We start from the raw sequence: 20,715 nt of genomic DNA, 5'->3' as shown, positions 1-20,715 counted from the left end.
CAAGTCTACTTTTCTCCCCACTGCTTCAAGCCACGCTTCTTTGAATCACTCTCTCTGTATCCACAGTCACCTACGTCACACCAGAGTGTGAATTACAAATGTCTGCAGTTCACAATCCATCAATGTAAAGACTGTTTTTATATTTTCTTGAAGTCCTTGACTTCACCTAGTAAGATACAATTAGGGATGGTTTTTCTGTAAAAGTTTATTTGTATTAACATTTCTTTGTGATTTTTATCCTAGCCATTATATACAACATCACAATTGATGCAGACCTATATTCATCCAGAGTAACCTCCAGGGGGTTATTTAAAGAAAATAATGAAAGATGCCTGCAGAAGAATATGATAGTGAGTCAAACACAGAGTTGCTCTGAGTACATCATCCACATACAGGTAAGGTCTCCGTCATCTCTGTCACCTCCTTTCCTCTTAGAGACTAATGAACGGTCCAAGTCTAAAAACGAAGCTTACAAGTTAGAAAATGGTTGCCCTTCTACTTAATGCTTTTCTTGTCTAATTTCATGAGCAGGAAATCCTATTATCTTTATGCTAATATATGGTCACATTCTATTAATATGTTAATAGCATAGAAATATTTGGAATTACAACCAAAAGGCTAAAAAATAAGATTGTTAAAGAAATCGAAGACAGTGCTTTCTTAAATGTTTACCAGGGAGAGCTTTTAGTAGATAGTAAATTTTATTTTAGCATTTTCCTATAAGGGAAAAATTTTATTTTAAGCTGCTGAAATGAACAATGCCAATTTTGATTTCCACTATTGGGTTTAAATTAATATAGGACAAGAATGGTAGATTATGAGGTAAAAATTATTCTAATCTTATGCCACAGTTACTACAGGTCACATGAATTTTGAAAATCTCACAAGTAGGAAAAATTCTCGGGAAAATTTCCCACAGGAAACTTATTTTATAAATTATATGAATATTTCCCCCTAGAAACCATGTAATGGTCTTTGAAAGTGTGATTTCCTCAGGAAATCAGTTTTAAAAGAACTTCTTAAGAATTTTCCTAGAATATGGTTCTCAGCATTTAAAATGTACAAGAATTGCCAAAAAAAAGTTTATAAAATGCATATTCAGGGTCCTCACCACCAGTAATCTGGATTTGAATGTCCAAGGAATATGCAGATTTGAGGAGTACTCCCAGATATTTCTGATATAGATTGATGATACAGAGATCCCATCTCAAAAAATGTTAAGTATGATTTGGAAAAACAAAGTTAACACAGGAATTAAAATCCATTGATTGTTTTAATTTCTTGTTCATATGAAAGAAGTCTTACTTATGAAGGCCTGGACCTTTTTTGTTAAGATGCTGACTATACAGATGCTTTAAAGGGATAAAAGCTGGCTCTCATTCTCTATTTTTGTGCTAAGTGGTAGATCAAATAAAACATGGAGTCCATTGTGGGGGAATGAAATCAGCCAGGCTGTCATTCATATATATATCCTCTTCACACAAATGTGTCCTTGTGAAGTTTTTAGAAGATGTGTGCGGTTTGGGTCAGTGCAGAGATCTTGTTTCAGTTAACACACTATGTTGGATATCAACACCACACCCACTCTGTGCACCAACCCTGCAGCCAGCTAAGGAAACCTCTCCTTACAGTCAGGACGCCATGCTAGTCTTGCCCGACAAAAGGGCTCACGGCAGGAGTAAATCCTGCCTGTGAATGGACTAGGTGATAACAAATATCACTAATCAGGAAAAGGCAAACTGGATTTTTAGGGTTTACCATTTGTAGAGATACTGTTCTTTCCTGACAAGAACTGAGGGCAGAGCGAAGTTGCTGTGAAGGCGGAGTGGAGAAGTTGTACTTGTAGCTGGGTAGAGTCGGCTTTAATAACTGCCAAGTGATACTCGCTTCATCTAATGCATGCAAGAGGCAGTGTCGCTTCTCACGTACATGAGGGCCAAAACTTGGGGGACTTGGTTTCCCATGTGGGAATCCCCTTTATCTGGCTTTGCAGAGCAAGTTAGGTTCTGACTAAGGAAGGGAGTTCTCTTGTCGTTGTCTGACACTGGCCCTGAGCACCTTCCCATCTAGGTCATAATATTCCCTCCCAAAGATTTGGTCAGGAAATCTAAAGACTATCTTAAATCTTGGCAGTAGGAACTGGAAAGACCTAGCCAACAACCCAAGAACCATGTACTGATAGAGAGCATGAGCGGGGGAGGGGTAGAGAGAGAGGGAGACACAGGATCTGAAGCAGGCTTCAGGCTCTGGGCTGTCAGCACAGAACCCGACTCGGGGCCCGAAGTCAAGAGCCGTGAGATCATGACCTGAGCCAAAATCGAATGCTTAACTGACTGAGCCACCCAGGTGCCCCAACAGATGCTTTAAGCATTAAAATTGGGCAGATCCTCTAAATATTTATAAACTACTTGTGTATGAATAGCCAGATCCCTGACAAGCTTAACTAAGATATGCTGCTTCAGATTTTTACTGAACCCAAGTCTCTAGGTTTCTTAATAGTGAAGAGGCTAAGAGCAGAATTAAGACCGTAAAGAAGCCAGAGTCTTGAAAATTCAAAACAAGGGTAACTCCACATAATTGAGAGCAGACTGTGTTCTTAATCTTGGACACGTTTGTTGTCATTTTCTTGTTTTGAAGCTGCCGTGCCCTAAAAAACCGCTTCACTGTATCTCTGTGTGTTTAGAAGCCCTCTGATGTTGTCAGCTCTTTGGATCTGTGTGTCAACATCAGTCTGGAAAACCCTGGCACCAGCCCTGCCCTCGAAGCCTACTCTGAGAAGGCCAAGGTCTTCAGTGTAAGTGCGTTTTGCCCTTCTTGGAATTCAGACTGGCTAAGAAAGCTTCACGGTCCCTGCGGTACTGTTTGAAAGCTACCTAGGACAGAACTTTTCAATTGTTAGTCTTCTAAATGAAACACTCTTCTGTGTGAAATTCATCAGCTTGCAAGTTCCACGAAGACAGAAGTTTTTGTTGTCTTCCCTGCTCTATTCCCAGCCCCTTGAGTAGTGCCTGGCCCACTAGAGGTGTTCAATAAAACCAAACACCTTGTGCTCACCGTCCACTTAAAAAATGTTACCAATACCTATGTTCTCTGTATCCCTCCCTACCCCCATCACATCCACATTCATCTTGCTACCCGAGGCAAATCATCACCTTGCATTTTGCATTTATCAATGCTTTTTCTTCCTGGTGTTGCTAACCATGTTTATATTCCCCAAATATTATTTTTGCATGGTTTTGGGCTTTATATAAATGGAATAATACTACATATATTCTTCCACAATTTGGTTTTTAAGTCAAGAGCAAATGTGTAGGATTGTTTTTCCTTTTTTGTAGATCCCTTTCTACAAGGAATGTGGGGATGATGGAGTTTGCATCTCTGATCTAGTTCTAGATGTCCAACAGCTGTCAGCTGCTCAGTAAGTCTGCTTCAGAGCTCAGCGTAAAACGTAGAAATAAGACACAATAGGTCTCTTGATTCAAATGAGTGTTTATGGAGATTTTTTTCCTGCAAAAGAAACATCCATAACTAATAAAGATCTTTAAAATCTGAACTTCAGTTTTTACCATCCTTATAGGAGTAAAACAACAAGAAATAAAAAAAAAAAAACATTTGTATTTGGATGGCTCCTTTCCCTACAATGTGATGAAAGTCAATGAAGAAGAAAATCCAATAGCATTGACTTCTTTGTTGTCTGTATCATTTTACTATGAAGATAGTTTATTAAACACCTTTCTCAGTCTTCCAAATCTAAAGAGTTTTATCTTCTTATTTTTAAAATGAGTGAAGAATTTGAACACTGGCCCTATTAACCTTAATAATTTTCTTCCTTTCCTTTTCACTCGTAACAGAGATCAACCCTTTATTGTCAGCAACCAAAACAAAAGGTTAACATTTTTAGTAACGCTGAAAAACAAAAGGGAAAGTGCCTACAACACTGGAATTGTTGTTGATTTTTCAGAAAACTTGTTTTTCGCTTCCTGGACCATGCCGGTATGTGATGACACCCTGTGCTCACTCCTCTTGTGTCTCCTGCTTGTTGTTAATTGGCCCTCTTCTTCACACTCCGATCCCGGTGGGCCGTGTGCTGTGTGAAGAAGCACCTTACCCCTCAGTGTGCTCAGTCCCAACTTTGGGACTCCCAACTAGTTAAACCACATGAGAACATAGCCTGGCCCTGTATCTAGACCAGTCCTGCTTCACGGCTTGGTCAGTTTTTCCTTTGCCCTGAGACTTGGCCAGACACCTACCATAACTCTTCTCAAGCCATCTGTGTGAGGAGGCCGCTGTGGTGCCGCACAGATCCTTCGAGCTGCACTTGCTCCGAGAAACGAGAGTCCCACAGCCGAGTCCAGACTTTGTAACCACAGGCCATGCTACTGCCAAGATGATGCATTCCAGCGAGGCCAGTTAATCATGTTGACTTGATCACTATACCAGGAACACACTTGGCCATGCACGCCCCTCTGGCCCCTCCTCTGCCACCAAGCAATGAACGGGAGAGGAGGGAAAAGCTGAGATTTCCCAAATTCCCTACTTGACAAAAGGATTAAAAATGGTTTCATCCAAGTTAAAATCAACACAAACTTAACAGATTTAACATTCTAAATCTATTCTGACTTCAATGCTTCAATTTCCTGTGCCAAATAAGAACTTCTTATTTCAAAGAGGAAAAAAAAAAAAAACACAAGGAAAACTAAAAAAGATTCTTTAAGTTATTTAAAATACAAACACAACACGTGATTTTGTTCTCTTTTCTTGAAACTACTAATTTCAAATATATTGAGAGAAAGGTATGTAATAAAGATAGCATTTCTAAATATTAAATTTATTCTGTGCTTTGGAAATAGAAGAACTAGGATTTACTCCTGGGGGAAAATTCCAGTATTTGACCTCACTTTTGGCTTATTGGGTGTCCTGTTAGCAATAAAAATAGTATATTAGCTATGTGGACAGTATAAGATTTTCAAGTCTTGGGGGACAATAGGTTAGTTCAGTGTGAACCAGTTCTACTGCTAAGATGTCCATGTGGTTTATACATCTTTCAGCATGTATGCAAGCACGTGCGCACACACACATGCAAAATACTGATTGGTCATTGTTTCCTTGGTGTCTTTCAGGTTGATGGGACAGAAGTCGTATGCCAGATTGCTTCATCTCAGAAATCTGTTACCTGTGATGTAGGCTACCCAGCTTTAAAGACAGAGCAACAGGTACAACTTGCATTTCATCCTCAAATCCACACTGGACCCTCCTCGGCACTAGTGTTAATTCACCCCACCATTCCACCTTCTTTGTTAGGTACCATTATTTGACAGGCCTTACAAAAGAACTAGCTGCGTATTTAGAGGAAGTTTTTAAAATATCTGAATGTTGTAAATTATTAATAAAAGTGGGATTTTCTCCCATGCAATTCGTTTCAAAAACACATACAATATGGAGAGTTCTTTCTTTCACCCTTTCCCTCCCCACCCCTTTCTCTCCCTCCCTCCCACCCTCGCTCCGTTTCTCCCTTTCTCTCCTTCTCTTTCTTTAATTTATTGACCAACACTGGTCAGAGTGATGTACAGAGTCACAGATATCATTTGTTACCCCCTGCTAAGCAAGTTTCACATCAGCACAGAGCTGTCAAATTCAGTGAAGGAGATATGCCTGTGATGTGATGATCTGTTATACATGTCACTTGAAAGGTAAGCCCTCTGATTCTAAAGGGGAGGCATGCTAAATGAAGCAAGGTGGACAAATAGATATTCTACAAAGATGAAAGCTTAAGGTATATAAAATCCAGATCAAATTGGAGTGAGTTTGCTTTTCTGAGAACCATTTTTTTAATTGGTCCCTGAGTACAAACCACCATAGATTAATGAGTTTTAATTTTGGTTATAGGTGACTTTCATGATTAACTTTGACTTCAATCTTCAAAACCTTCAGAATCAGGCATCTGTCAGTTTCCAAGCCTTAAGGTAAAACCTAATGAAGTCTTGAATTGATGATAGATGGCTTCAATAATAGTTCTCTTTAAGTAATTTCCTAATGTTCGTTCCAATAGTGAAAGCTCTGAAGAAAACAAGGCAGATAATTTGGTCAATTTCAAAATCCCTCTGCTGTATGACGCCGAAATTCACATAACGAGGTGGGTGAAACCGTGAGTAGCCTGTGGCCACTGATATCACTCAGTGTGGAACACATCTAGCTCATGACTCTCTACGTTTATTCTTAACTGGAAAATTTGAATTAAAGGTTTCTCCCTCGTCAAGTAGGACAGAGGAAGTTTAGGGACAAGTCAGTCCTTAGGAAAACCTTACACGGCTATTTAGGTTTATTGACCGAGAGCAATGCCAGAAAGACAGAGGAGCAAACTTTCTGCCACAGGCCGCAGGGTACTTCCTCTGCAGCCCTTCAGATGAGGGCCCAACCTTCCCAAAGGGTCAAAGCAGAACTCTCCGGACCCTTAGGAGGTGGCACCACTTTCTTCTCCATGCCTCTTCCTACTATCCACATGAGCTCTCAAGCGGTATCCCCACCCCTAAACACCAGAACTCCAAGCACAATGATCTGCACATAGTAGGTCCACCATAAACATTAAATTGAATCATAGAAAATTAGCTTCTGGGTGGAAAACTCCTGACTTAACATAATGGGTTTCTTCCCACCAAGAGGAAACGAGGCATTTTCCAATGAGGTCATCTATGAAGAAATGCTTTATTCCCTTATCTTGCCTGGCCAGAGCAAGTGTACCTGGGAGCAGGGGCAAAATGATACCAGTTGGTACTAGCTATCATGAGTTGTTCAGGGCAACAGGTGTCTTGAGAAGTGGCTAAAACGTGGGATACCAAAGATACTAATAGGGTGATGCATCACCTTAACCCCCACCAAGAAGTGAAGCAGGTTCACGGGCACAGACACACTAGAGCAGAGCCATGCAGGTACCCAACCTGCAGGTGATGCCCACCTTCGAGGCTGGAAACCAGAGTTCTTTACCTAGGGAGGCATGAAGGCAGTTTCCTATCACAGCTCAGTGGTGCCTGGAAAATGCACTGCACTGTATTTCCAAGAAGCCAGGGTGTGAACAGTGTTCAGTGATGGACTTGTCCAGTTCGCCACATCGCCCCAACCCCCAGAAGCATGGAACACGTAGATCATGCACTAGATCACCGAGCAGAAACAAAAAGGAAAATGTGTCATTATGTCTAGAGTGAGAGACACATGAGCAAAGATGAAAGAATGTTCCTATATCAAGTGAACTGCAAACAGCAAAAGCAAAAACAGATCCAGCCCAGTCATCCATCCCTGAAAAATTAATCTGTAACTGCAGATTCCAAAAGCACCTGCACTGTTGATAAAAGGATGGAAGACCAATGCATCCAAAGAGATTGAGATTACCACGTTACCTGATTTCTTCTCTTCCTACCTACATTGATTCTTATCCTATATGTTTTAGCTCAATACAACCTTTACATGATTCCACTCTCACACCATGGCCAATTTTTCCAGACAATTTTCCCAACATGAAATAAATACAAGACGAAAGTGGGACTTCACTTTCAGTAATATCTTAGCTCTGTATTTCTGTGATGGTAAATTGGATTTTAAATTGGACCATCTGATGTCTTTTAAAATATACCTGAGAGGTGAAAAAAATTAATATGGGGAATTATGGTGTGTAAAAACTAAAATGGCTCCTAATCCTACCACCCAGATCATTCCTCTGGATTTGTTTTTAAAGAAAGACATTAAATGTACATGGATAGAAAATCCAAACATTACAAAAAGATATACCATAAAGTGAAGTCATGCCTCCAGCCTCCTCTGGCTCTGGTCATCCCATACATGACTCAGCTATTTTCTGAATACCTTCCAGATGCAAGGTTTGTTTATCTACCAGGATATATTCATGTAACACGGATGCACACATATTTACCCAAATGGAATAATAAAATCCTTCCTAATCTCACTTTTTCTTATATGATCTTATAGAAGTTTATATATATGGACCTACAGATCTAACTTATTCTATTCCTGGCTGGATCATGATCTATGTATCCAACTCAAGATTAATGAGCTATTTGTTGTTTTGCATATTTATTTTGTTTAACCATCACAAGTAGTGCCGTAAAAAAAAAAAAAAAAACCCACACCAAAATTAACATCTTTGCAAACTTTGTGAAAAAATCCTACCCAGTCATTGAGTGTATCCCTTAGCAACCACTTTGATAAATATGCAGTTATGTTGTGCAAGTATTATGGGTGGAAATCATGATAGAATTATTTCTAAAACAGAAGCCCCCTGAGTATAGCTAACTGCTTATAAATACATTGATCATCCACACTTAAGTAACTTAAGGAAAACTTAAGTAACAAATGGAAAAATGTCAGAGCTCTTTAAAATGCAAAAACAGAACATACTAATTTAGAAACTGTTCTTAGGGGGTACACAGAGGTCTTCTGGACGGTAAAGAGAATAAATCATGCATATACAGCCAGACATTCTGTTTCAAATTCTAGTCAGTTTTCCCATTTTTCCATGTAAGGCTGAAAAATCATCGTTCCCTCTCATCTACATAACCTTGACAGATGCCACGTCTATTTAAGTCTACCTATGACATATTTTCCTTTTGAGAATTTGGGGGGAAATTTTTTAAACATAAAGACAAGAATTCAGTAAAGAAACCCAAAAAGTATCTCAGAAAATATCCAATTCAAATTTTTTTGGGAAATAGAATCAACATCCAAGAATTAGGTAATATGCAGTTATGCAGTTATGTTGTGCATAGTAGGAAGAACTATTGCTTTTCAGACTCCTACGCCTGTTTCCCACTCCCCACAGTCCTAATGAAGCTATCCTGGTTGGAATCCAGCTTCAGCCCCAGAAATGAGTGAGGAGGAGAGGGAAGGGTATCCAGTTATGTTGCAATTTGAGTGGTCCTGTGGGTATTCCTCTGATCTGGTCCTCACTTCACTTGGAAACCCTAGTTGGCAATTCCAAGCAAAGAGGTCAAATCATCTAATACCTCTAGGCCTAGTCTAATAAAACCTCTGGGTCAGCCATCAGAAAGGTGATTTCTACACTAGTCATGGAAAACCATGACCAACCTCAACTCAGACCAAAAGCATTAGAATTCGTTTGGAAATAGAGAAGGATAGGGAGAAGGAATGATAAAAGAAAATGTACACCCTGTTTTACAAGCACCCAATAACAAATACTGCAGGAACTAAAATCCTATCACTGCATTTCAGCCACCCAAGTGGAAAATCCTCTGGCTTATAAATCTATTCATCCAATCAACAAGGCCTAAGTGTGTACTGCATGAATACACCAGTCAGTATAATAGCAACCTTGGGGTCTGTCAGTTTTAAAGGAATACATTTGTACTTATTTTAGGAAATTTACAGCTGATAAACATATAACACAAGGAGCCTTGCGGAAAGATCATGAAAGGATAGGTTTTTAGAGGAATTTGTTTTAGCCTGAGAAACATAAGCCTAGAAATAGCAAGCTTTCATACCTTAATGTAAACTTTTACTTTTAATATAAGCTAGAAGGTATTTAAATAAAAGAAATATTAAGCTTCAAGAACAACAGCAAAACTAAGATATTTGACTTGACAAACATCTTCCAACAGATCCACCAACATAAATTTTTATGAAGTCTCCTCGGATGGGAATGTTCCTTCTGTCGTGCACAGTTTTGAAGATATTGGTCCAAAGTTCGTCTTCTCTGTTAAGGTTGGTAAGCCTGTCAAAAGAATACTAAATCATGGGGCACCTGTGTGGCTCAGTCGGTTGAGCATCCGACTTCAGCTCAGGTCATGATCTCATATCTCATGAGTGAGTTCGAGCCCCACATCAGGCTCTGCGCAGACAGCCTGGAGACTGCTTCGGTTTCTGTGTCTCCCTCTCTCTCTACCCCTCCACTGCTCATGCTGTCTCTATCTCTCAAAAATAAACATTAAAAAAAAATAATCAGGAGAAAGGGAAAGAAAAAATAAGGAAGCCAGGAAGAGAAGAACAAAGTAAAATGTTGAAATATACCAGTGGTTCTCAAACTTGAGCTGCATTAGAATCACCTGGGGGAATGTTAAGACACATCACTGGGCTCCATCCTGACTTCCTGACTCAGTAGGTCTACGGTGAGCCTAAAGATGTACATTTCTAACAGGTTTCCAGGTATAGCTGATGTTGCTGGTCCAGGTGCTGTACTTTGAGAATCACTAAGACTCTTAATAAATAGCTGAGGCTTTTGTACATAGCTATGTGTTCTGGGTAAAAGATAATGGATATATTTTGAAAGTAAATGTTTAATATTAATCAACAATGTATTAATATAATGTTATTACTGTGGTCAAAAGTCTCTGGAATACAATAAATATGCCAATTTATCCTTGGAGACGACTTCTACTTGAGAAGCTAACCATTTGTATCCAAATTTCGTTCAGTCAGTCTCCATTGGCTATTAGTAAGCAATTATTAATCTAAAGATTATTATCAATTACATAAAGGGAAAGTTGAAAAAGTTGTTATTTTATAATAAATTACAGAAAATTTGGAATGTAAAAAGAATTCATCCACGACCTTAAACGAATACCATTTTATTTTTACATTTCCTGCTAGTTAGTTACATGGTTACAACCTTAAGATTTGGTGATTAAAAAAAAAAATCTTTAGAAGTCCTGATTTGTGATCCAGATACTGGAATTTGTATCATGTGGCTAGTATTTGGCAACTACTTCTTTAATGGGATATTTAACCAATCAGTAGTAACAATAAAATAACATTCATAGAGTTTAAAAAGTATCAGCATTTGTACCAAGTGCTTTACATATGTTAACCTGTTTTGCAGGCTAGTTATAACGTTGGTAGAACTATTATTTCTATGGTTGTTGTTTAAAATGTTTAACAACCAGTAGGACATGATCTCTGGCCAATTAGAACAGACTCCCCACTCATGGGAACGACTGCTGTCTGCACATACTAAGTTGCTATTTTTATTTTACAAATGAGGACAACTGAAGGATAGATAGGTTATGTATCTTGCCCAAGCCACACTGCTAGTCAGGGGCCAAATGGGACTTCAGCCCTGGTAGCCCAGCTCAACAGACAGCAGGTGTTTTTAACAAACTCCTAAGTCACAACTTACGAGTTCAAACTGTAGAGGCTGAGATTCTCCACTGAGAGGTGAGACACACAGACCCGAGTGTGACTGCAAAGTAACAAGGCTTACTTTCAAATGGCCTCGGTCTTACCATTTAATAGTAGTCTTTACCACTTAATGGTCTTACCATTTAATAGCCCTCCATCAACACAGAGGTTATTGATCACTTTCTTTGCAACATGTGCATGATCTAGCAGTAACCAGAATGTTTTCTTCCATATTACATAGGTAACAACAGGAAGTGTTCCAGTCAGCATGGCATCCGTGATCATCCACATCCCTCAATACACCAAAGAAAAGAACCCGTTGATGTATGTGACTGGGGTGCACACAGATCAGGTAAGGGCAACTGAATTGCCTATAAAATTGTGCACTTTCAACATGGAAATACCCCATGAGGTTGGGGTGATCATGTCTCAGATCTTATGGATGGAAAACTTGAGAAGATAAAGGTTCTGCATCCTGAGTGCCAGGAAACTAGCAGTCAGTGTCCTATCAGAAGCAGGATACTGTTATAAGGAAACAATTACAGATGGTAGAAATTATTCCTAAAGCCTTGTTTTGGCCAGGTGAAGATCTGAGTGTGTCAGAGCCCTGTCCATTGAGTAGTTAGTTCACTGACAAGTATGAGGTCGAACCCACCACGGGAGAACAATTGGTCTACACAGCTGCAGTTAGTAGCTAGTCTTTAAGACGCTGGCCTGGCCTTCCACCTGGTAGTGATCAACCCTGTTCCTCATTTTTATCAGCTGGGCCTCATGCCCAGGCCCAGGCCTACCCCCAGGCAATTAAATCAGAATCTCCAGGGCTAAGACTCCAGCACCAGAGATTCCATAAAAGCCCCCACTTCCAAGTGGTTCTAACATGCAGCCTGGGTTCAGAAGCACTGTGTAGCCAAATCCCCGGACACTGGCTCAGCCTTAGTCTGGCACTTAGAGCTGGTTCTACAGTAGTGTTATTCCTGTGGTGCGCATAGGTAACTACCGGAAATCGAAATCTTAAAATGGGGCACAGGAAAGAACCCTGAATCAAATCACTCACAACCTGCTGGTACTGCAAATGGTCTTAGTACGTACCAGGTAAGCACCCATGCTGCCCCACCGAGTGGCGCCAGGAGGATTTGAATACTTCCAAGTTTATGTTAATTGACTACAAGAAGTGTGGCCGGGTCAGTGATGTGAAAGCAACCTAATGATCCCTCCCCCGCCCAGACATGTGACCACAGGATGTCCTAACATGTTAAAAGGAACATCACAGATGACTTTGCCTCCTGAGACTGATTTGATGTCCTTCTTTGCAGGCTGGTGACATCAGTTGTAATGCTGAAATAAATCCACTGAAAATAGGACACACAGCTTCTTCTGTATCTTTCAAGAATGAAAATTTCCGGCACATAAAAGAATTGGTGAGGACAGGTTAACGGGGTGAAAGTTTCCTTGGGTGATTTATTGTTTTACCTGGAAATCAATGCACTTCTTTTCTCCTACCATCTCTTATGGTAGAACTTTCTCATTTTGGCTTTGATGGGCTGTATGAATCAAGACTTAGAAAATACACTCTCAAATCCAGGTTATTGGGACTATTACTTATGCCGGTAATAAAAAATACATGTTCCATATTTCATGAAATCCAAAGGATTCCATGTGAAACTACTGTTTTGTACCAGGCGCTTTGTAAGCATTGCAAAGAGCTGTGAGGGCAGCATGTGTGTGCTTTGAAGGTGAAGCTCCTTACATCTCCCTTCCACATCATCACTGATATCTTATTTAGCTGCTTAAAACGCCTCTCTAGCTGCCTTCTCTGTTTTCCAATATTTCATTATCTCCTGCTCCAGAGCTATGCCCCTTTCTTTGAGAAAGAGGCTAGTCTAGTACTCAAATAGTAAATGTTTAGCAAACAGTAACCCTAAACAAACCATAGTTCTCCTCTAAGAACAACACGGAAATTCTGGTTTTCTTTTATTGCACTGGTTTTGTGATGAATGGGACGGGGTGTGGGGGGTGGGTACAGGAAAATAGGAGAATGAATTTTTTTTTAAAGTAACTATAGTAGAATTACAGTATAAATAGGACATATCTAAACAGTAGTATGTAAAAATGTCCAGGAGAAATCATCTCAGAGTATGCCAAAATATTGTACCTTTGAGCATTTTCCTTATTTTTGTGAAAATGTTTTGATTTTTGTAAAAGGGGTAACTGATCACTGTGAACACCCTAAAACTAACAGCACAAAAACACTACAAAGAAACTAAAGTCCTCTAGAAACTTAACAGCTGGCCACTCAGTATTTAATGAATATCCTTCTCTATAAGTATTCATCCATACCAAGATACATGTACACTGTTACATAAACCGACCATGCTACCTTTTTTTATAGGTCATTCGGTCACTGAACATTTTTAATAGACTTTACTTTTTAGAGCAGTTTGAGGTTCATGGCAAAACTGAGTGGAAAGTACAGAATTTCCCAACTACTTTCTGCCCCCACTGTCCAAATCCCCTCCCACATCAGAGCGGTACATTTGACGAACCTACAGTGACAACATCATAATCATCCAAAGTCTATAGTTTACATTAGGATTTACTCTTGATGTCAGATATTCTATGGATTTTCACAAATGTATAATGACCTGTTTTCACAATTATAGTATCCTGACAGAACAGTTTCAATGCCTTAAAACTCCTCTGCATCCCATGTAGTCATCCCTCCCTAACCCTTGGCAACCACCGATTGTTTCACTGTCAACTATGTTTTTGTTTTTGTTAGAGCATGAGCAGGGGACAGAGGGAGGGGGACAGGTGGAAGAGAGACTCCGTCATAAGCAGGCTCCACGCTCAGTCCCACAACCCTGGGATCATAACCTGAGCCGAAATCAAGAGTCAGAGGCTCAACCTACCGAGCCACCCAGGCATCCCTTTATCAATTATGTTTAATGACTAAATTGCGCTGCATTTTGTGCATGTATATTTGATAACTTACTTACCTAGTATGTTGTGGATAAACACAATTATTTCATTTTGGGGGGTGTGTTTACTCTCAGAAGTAGTGATGCAATAAACAGGCTCGATGTACTCTTCTCCACACATTTGTTATCTCCCGAGGCCTTCCATGCAGATGGGAAATGGCCAGGCAGAGTGTGCACCTTTTACCTTTTGAAGCAAAGCGACACAATCTCCTGAAGAAGGGTTATGACTACTAACAGTTCATGAGGTGGTCTGTTTCCCCAGATCCTGCCCAGCACTGGGTTTTATCTATCTTTAAAATTTTAGCATTTACTCTTTAAAGTCCATACTAACTCTCTCCTTTTACCATTGACTTCAACCTGAAAGAACTGTAGAAGTGCTACGTGTAGCAATGTTACCTGCTGGCTGAAAGACCTTCAGGTCAAAGGAGAGTACTTCCTTAATGTGTCTACCAGAATTTGGAATGGGACTTTTGCGGCAGTAAGTATAAGCTTTATTTGTTGGGTTTATCAATAGCAAGGGAGCAGAAGGGTTCACTGTCAATAAATTCATACCCTTTGACAAAAGTAGTATTCTGGCTAATATCAGCAGTGCCCAAATGACTCCAAGCAATTATATCCTGGAAGGCAACATGCTTCCATCCCTTTCCAAAGCTTGCCCAACCTGGCTGTGCCTCAGAATCATCTGGGGTGCTTGTAAAGCATCAGCTTCATGGACTCCATGCCAACCCATGACATCAGTCTCTGACATGTCGTCAGGATCCCCTGTGCTGTCTTGGGGTACAATGAGCCACCTGCTTTGTCTTCATCCTCATGCTCTTGATATTTCTGACTCCCTAGTCACCTGTACCATGCCCAAATCAAAGTGCCTATGTCTGTCTCCTTCCTTGAGCTCCCAGCTAATTGATCTCAACCCACCACGCAGATGAATCCAACATCAGGATCCATCTTCCTATGTTAGAGCCATGGGACTACTCTGCTCTCCTGTTTTACCCTTTCTTTGGTCAACTCCCAGTGTACACACAGCTTTTTCAATCATTTGTCTCATGAAAAGTTTAAAGAAGGTGTCAAAACAATGTCAATGTTTCCTGCCATTTCCCAGGTTATGACTCTGTGGTAGTGATACCTGCTTTTGGCAGAGATTTCAGTAGCCCAGAATCTCAGCCTGGTATGACAAATATAGGGATAGACAGGGCTTCTTAAAGCAGACTGCGTAAGTAGATAGCTATTCATTTTAGCAACACTGGCTCTGATCGAGGCAGCAAAAAATTAGTCTGAAACACCCCTGAGCCGGGGGTCTTCATGGCTCCTCTGGATTTTTTTTAAAACAAATAATCAGTCCTCGAGGTGCTTACCAACCAAACTCTACTCCCCGTTTTCTAATCGCTTCTTGATCTCTGCAAGAATCCCATTCCCTGCTGTGGAATCTTGTTTAAGATTAGAAGACTAAGTTCCCTTTGAACTTGTCCATGGAACCACAATATAAGCAATATTCTTGGATAAAGACGTAACAGAAAGAGGAACAGTGAAAGGCAGGGAAGGGAAAAGGGAAGTAGGAGTGTGGAGGAGGAGCTCGGTTTTCTTCTTGCTGGCTTTTGTTAGTTACATTTACTTGCAAGGCTTGCAGATACCTCCAAATCCTGTAAGATGGGAAGCATGCAGTGAGCTACACCACCATCCCAGATGATGCAGTTTGGTGCCATGTTTCACCAATTGGTTCTTATCTCCTTGGAGCTGAGGAAGGAATGTTTTCCTAGCACCCTTTGCCAGCAGGGAAGGAAAACTGCTGTGCATCAAAATGCATTTGTGCCGGCTCTGTAAAAAGCATTTGGGTTTTTTGAGTTTGTGTAAAACTGTATTATTTTAACGGTAAGACTGTTTAAAGCACCTTCCTTTTCAAGAAGTTTTCAAGAGCAGCAATTTCATTTCTGGGAGCAAATTTCTGAAGAAATGTATTTACGCTTTTTCGACGTGGTTATGGTTAAGATGGAAAACTCCCATGAGAGTTATTGTCTGTCACACCCTACACATCTTCCTCTTTGATGAAAGGTCAAATGTTTATTCTCACCTTGTTTCTGGCTATTTCAACAGCCAAATGGATGTTCTCAGACCACCCAGGAGATCCAGTCTGAAATATGAACCTCATTTCCTGTAGTAGAGCCCATTAACATACTGCCTTTCACCCTTTTTCTGATGCAGTGCAAGTGAACATTGCAAGTAATTTCCTCACAGTGATTGCTCAGGCTTCCAATGGCATTGTTGGCTGCCATTTCTAAGGCAAAGCCTTGTTGAATGCCAGCTGGTGTTACTTCATTCTCTCAGGTATGCATGGTGTAACTACCACTGCTTGTTAACCCTGCAGGATATCATGTACACAGTTGCGCAAAGGGCCAGGTTTGGGAGGGCAGGTAGGTCAGTGTAAAGAAATTCTTTTTAGTCTACAGGGACTGTGAAACCAGCATCACCTGCTTTTTTTTTTTTTAAGGAAACAATTGTCAATACTCTAAATGTTTCCCCCAATAATATGTTTAAGATACAAATGATCAGGGTAACTTCTGATGCAATCTTCCATCTTGAGAAAATTAAGACTAATCAGAGACTGGGGGTCGGAGTCGGTGGGGGGTGGGGCGGAAGGAGGAAATAAATTGCTCACTTTTGGATATGCATTCTTTTTTTGGCTCCCAGATATAATTTAGCAAATTACCTCATGTGGTATGTTGAAACATGTGCCTTGGTAACCAGAAAAACTGAATCCTAGTAGCCAGAGCATATGAAGGCAGGTCTCCAATCTGGACATTGTATGCTATTTCAAAGCAAGCATCAGTCCCGAGAATTGCATTACAGAAAAAAAAACAAAATACACATCAATAATGTATCCATTGAAAAAGAATTTTCTTGTAACTAGATCCAGGAATACATGTAAAAGCTATTTCAAGTTAGGTGGTTACTAGTAACAGCATAAAATCTGTGTCCTTCCTATATGTCTGCACCAAACACAGTATTTTTTCCTATAGAAACACTTAGATTAGGAAACCTGAAATTACTCATGTGGCTTGACAAAAGGTTCAGGGTGTCTGCTGCTGACATGCATGGTCAAGTCTAAGTGTATTTCTACTGTTTGTAATTTGATTTTCCATTCCATTATTTGACTTAGGTAAATCTATAAAAACGTCAAGCCTGCAACTTTCCCTCATGTTGAAAAACTTCATAAAGTTTTAAAAAATCTGAACCGTGATCTTTCCCAATTAAAAGCTTCATTTCTAAACCTTTGTTTTTTGGGTTTTTTTTTTTTTTTTTTAACTGTTTTCAAGTTAGACCTGAGGAGCTCTTTTTAACCTACAATGCCTGGACTTCATCCCCAACGCCTGCACCCCCCTTCCCGCTGAGGTTTAATTTGCGATTGTGGCAGGGCCCGCCCACCCCACGTGTTTAGTCTCCCAGGTCCTTCTCATACGTGGTCCTCCACAGATCACCAACTCAAGAACACCAAGATTCTGGAGTCTTCAGAGCTGCCATTTGCTCTTGTCCTTTCCCTCAAGGAAATAAATAATAAACAGGCCAATTTCATGCGTTCATTTCTGCGAAGATAAAACATGTTTTTTATTTCTATGTTCCAGTCAACTTTCCAGACAGTACAGCTGACCGCATCTGCAGAAATAAACACCTATAACCCTCAGATATACGTGATCGAAGAAAACACAGTCACGGTGAGTATACCTTATCACTCCTAGTAGGCACTGGTCTTTGATAGGCATTCCGTTTCTGAAAACTTGAGAGTAGTGGTTCTTCTCACCTACATGGCTATAGAATATAACTGAAACTCTAAAAACCTGATGTGAGGTTGAGCTTTTTGGCAAAGGTATCTGCTACTCAAACAAGTCCAGTGAAGTACTTGTCCTCCACATTCCCCACCCCCACCTCCCCTTGTTGGCAAAGCTGGACCAGCAGTGACAGTGCAGCAGAAGGCACAACAGAGGGGGTTCATCTTACTTGTGACTCCTTCCTCCGTGCCTAAAGCAGCACCACCAGCTCTTCCTTCCTTCTCTTGATTTCACAAAACAGTCTAGGTCACAGGCCATAACATTCAGGTCATTCTTATTTGAATCATAGATTGTATTTTACAGTATTTTTTAAAGAGAAAGTGCTTAAGTATGCTTAATAAATGAGGCATTTATTAGAGGGCCTTTTTTTTTTTTTTTTTAGTATTCCTTATAGCTACATACTGGCACTGTGTATAGGGTCCATTCATTAGTTCTTATAGTCTAGAAAATTATAAATGTTCCCCTTGATATAAAACAAAAAAAGCGTCTTGCAAAGAAATGCACTTTTACAGAAAACAAAGGCTCACTGTTCTAAGGGCTGGCACAGGACAACTTTCCTTTGCAGTGAGCCTCTGGTTGGAATATGCCATATTTGGATAGAGCAGGATTTCCATGCTCTGCTAATCTGCTGGCAGAGCCCTTTCCATTTTTCCTCCTAATGCTTTTGTTACAAACTAGAAGCCAGTTTAAGACTCTATCCCAAAGACCAGCCTGGCAGCTGGCCTCAGTCCACTGTTGTAGCCATTAAAAAGCCAATGGCCCTGTGAACTCTGGACCTCTCTCCATACTTGAGAGTAAGGCTCACACACGGCCCTGGTATCTCACTCTGGTCCCAGGGGAAATTATTCCAAAAGAGGATGCTGTTTGGCCTCTGGCTTAAGACCCTCAGTCAAGGCCCACACCCACTCTTCAGAGGCTGGGGCATGGAAAATCAGAAATGGAGCCAAAGGAAATGTGGACTTCAAATTCAAAGTATTATGAACTTAGCAGTACTATAGATATTTTAACAGTTCATTTTAGAAAAATGTAGTGTTCAGACTATCTATCTGCTGAGGTCTTTGTTTTTTGTTTTTTTTTTTTTTTCCAGAAAGTACTAATAAATAAGTTATAATTTGAAATTAGCAATTTTAATGAACCTTTAGATTTTTTTTTCTTGGTTTTCTCTGAGCAATATTGGTAAATAACAAAGGCCAACTATTAATTGTCTATGAAACTAGATTTTGAATCCAAATATTCTAGATGATTTTTTGAATATTTGGAATCCAGATAATAATCTGACCTATCTCTCTATAGGGTAGATTAAGTGACTCTTAAATTTGTTTGAACTCTGGTCCATTTAAAAATCTGAGAAAAAAATTTATACCCGTGGATCCCTTTGGATCCATGGACCCCAGACTGGGAGATTCTGGAATGGAGAGTAAAGATATGACTGCCATTAAGCAGTGAACTATATGAATTCAGTTACTTTATTCCTAAATTTATAAAGCCTTATTTTATCCCTTGAAAATACAAATGAGAAGTAACAGAATTACCAAAAGGCCAGACTCAAATTTAGTCCAACTCATAAATTCTGTGATAAGCAGCAGCTTGTCTGCCATGGTCATGTAGTATTCAACCAATCAGTAAGATTTTTGTTACCTTGCTTTGCCCACAATGTAGTTCTTAGTATTCTTAATACACTTTGTGGAGGAAATGGTAGTGATTCTTTCTGTAACTAAAAACATATATATACGTACACACACATACACACAATATATACATACAGTAAAACCTTGGATTGTGAATAACTTGTTCTGCGAGTGTTCTGCAAGACGAGCAAACATTTCTAATAAATTTTAACTTGATCAACGAGCGATGTCTTACCATAGGAGTAGTCCGTGATGCTGAATGTCACATTGTCACAACTGAGCTGGTGGTTCCTGAAATTCGCTTTGATACACAAGTACTTTGGATTACAAGCATGCTTCTGGAACAAATTATGCTTGCAAACCAAGGTTTTACTGTATATAAGATATACAGTATTTTACCATTAGAACTCTTAGGGCTGCCATTCTATTACAGAGTCACAAAGATTCCCAGGAAGTGGACATAAAGGATCACACACAGCCTCCGGGGCAATTTATCACTGAAAAGGTCAACTTGAGCCCTGAGCTATTAACTATCACTTTTTAACAATCCACATCAAATACTCTTGAGTGAGAGTTAAGTGAAATCAATATTTAGAAGCCCGGTACAAAGCTGCTGTTGCTTAATCACAAGGCATCTGAGTTGTTGATTTGTTTGGTCTTTGGCCACCCCTGCCCCCTTCCAAGTTTGGACTCCAAATGCTGTCATTTGACAATGAGACTGTCTGCCAGAAACTAAAGTTCCTATTTCATAAATAAAGCATCTAAAGTTGTCAGAGATGACATAACCACTAAATACGGACACAATTAAAGGGAGGAAACTAGAAAACTTGTATTCTTTGCCTGTACTTTGCAGAAGCATTTTCTCTAGAAATTATACTGCACAATGTTTAGCTGAGGAATGAGATCCTGACCGAGTGACATCACCTTTCTAGACCACCATTAATAAAATCAGAGACTTTGAATAGACCATCTCACTTTTTTGGGGGTGCTACCATTAGTTAACTCAATTGTTGCATATATACATACATTTACAGATTCCCATTACGATAATGAAACCCCATGAGAAAGCTGAAGTACCAACTGGAGTTATAGTAGGAAGTGTAATTGCTGGAATCGTTTTGCTATTAGCTCTGGTTGCAGTTTTATGGAAGG

The 20,715-nt window shown here is 39.9% G+C and overlaps 1 protein-coding gene across 1 annotated transcript in view; it reads left to right on the top strand.

Moving 5' to 3' along the window:
• LOC125918098 (integrin alpha-2) overlaps positions 1-20,715 on the top strand; it is a gene marked incomplete at its 5' end in the record, with an annotated part of 30,098 nt that overhangs the window by 7,410 nt on the left and 1,973 nt on the right. Inside the window, 13 exons of the mRNA XM_049624144.1 lie at positions 244-395; positions 2,684-2,794; positions 3,336-3,418; positions 3,852-3,993; positions 5,121-5,213; positions 5,887-5,963; positions 6,050-6,133; positions 9,624-9,726; positions 11,381-11,491; positions 12,453-12,557; positions 14,482-14,595; positions 17,732-17,821; positions 20,598-20,714. Coding sequence (XP_049480101.1) covers positions 244-395; positions 2,684-2,794; positions 3,336-3,418; positions 3,852-3,993; positions 5,121-5,213; positions 5,887-5,963; positions 6,050-6,133; positions 9,624-9,726; positions 11,381-11,491; positions 12,453-12,557; positions 14,482-14,595; positions 17,732-17,821; positions 20,598-20,714 — 1,382 coding nt within the window. The remainder of the gene's footprint in view (positions 1-243; positions 396-2,683; positions 2,795-3,335; positions 3,419-3,851; positions 3,994-5,120; positions 5,214-5,886; positions 5,964-6,049; positions 6,134-9,623; positions 9,727-11,380; positions 11,492-12,452; positions 12,558-14,481; positions 14,596-17,731; positions 17,822-20,597; position 20,715) is intronic.

Source organism: Panthera uncia, unplaced genomic scaffold, assembly GCF_023721935.1.
Source record: "Panthera uncia isolate 11264 unplaced genomic scaffold, Puncia_PCG_1.0 HiC_scaffold_438, whole genome shotgun sequence".
Lineage (NCBI taxonomy): Eukaryota > Metazoa > Chordata > Mammalia > Carnivora > Felidae > Panthera > Panthera uncia.
This window is presented reverse-complemented; position numbering and strand designations above follow the sequence as displayed.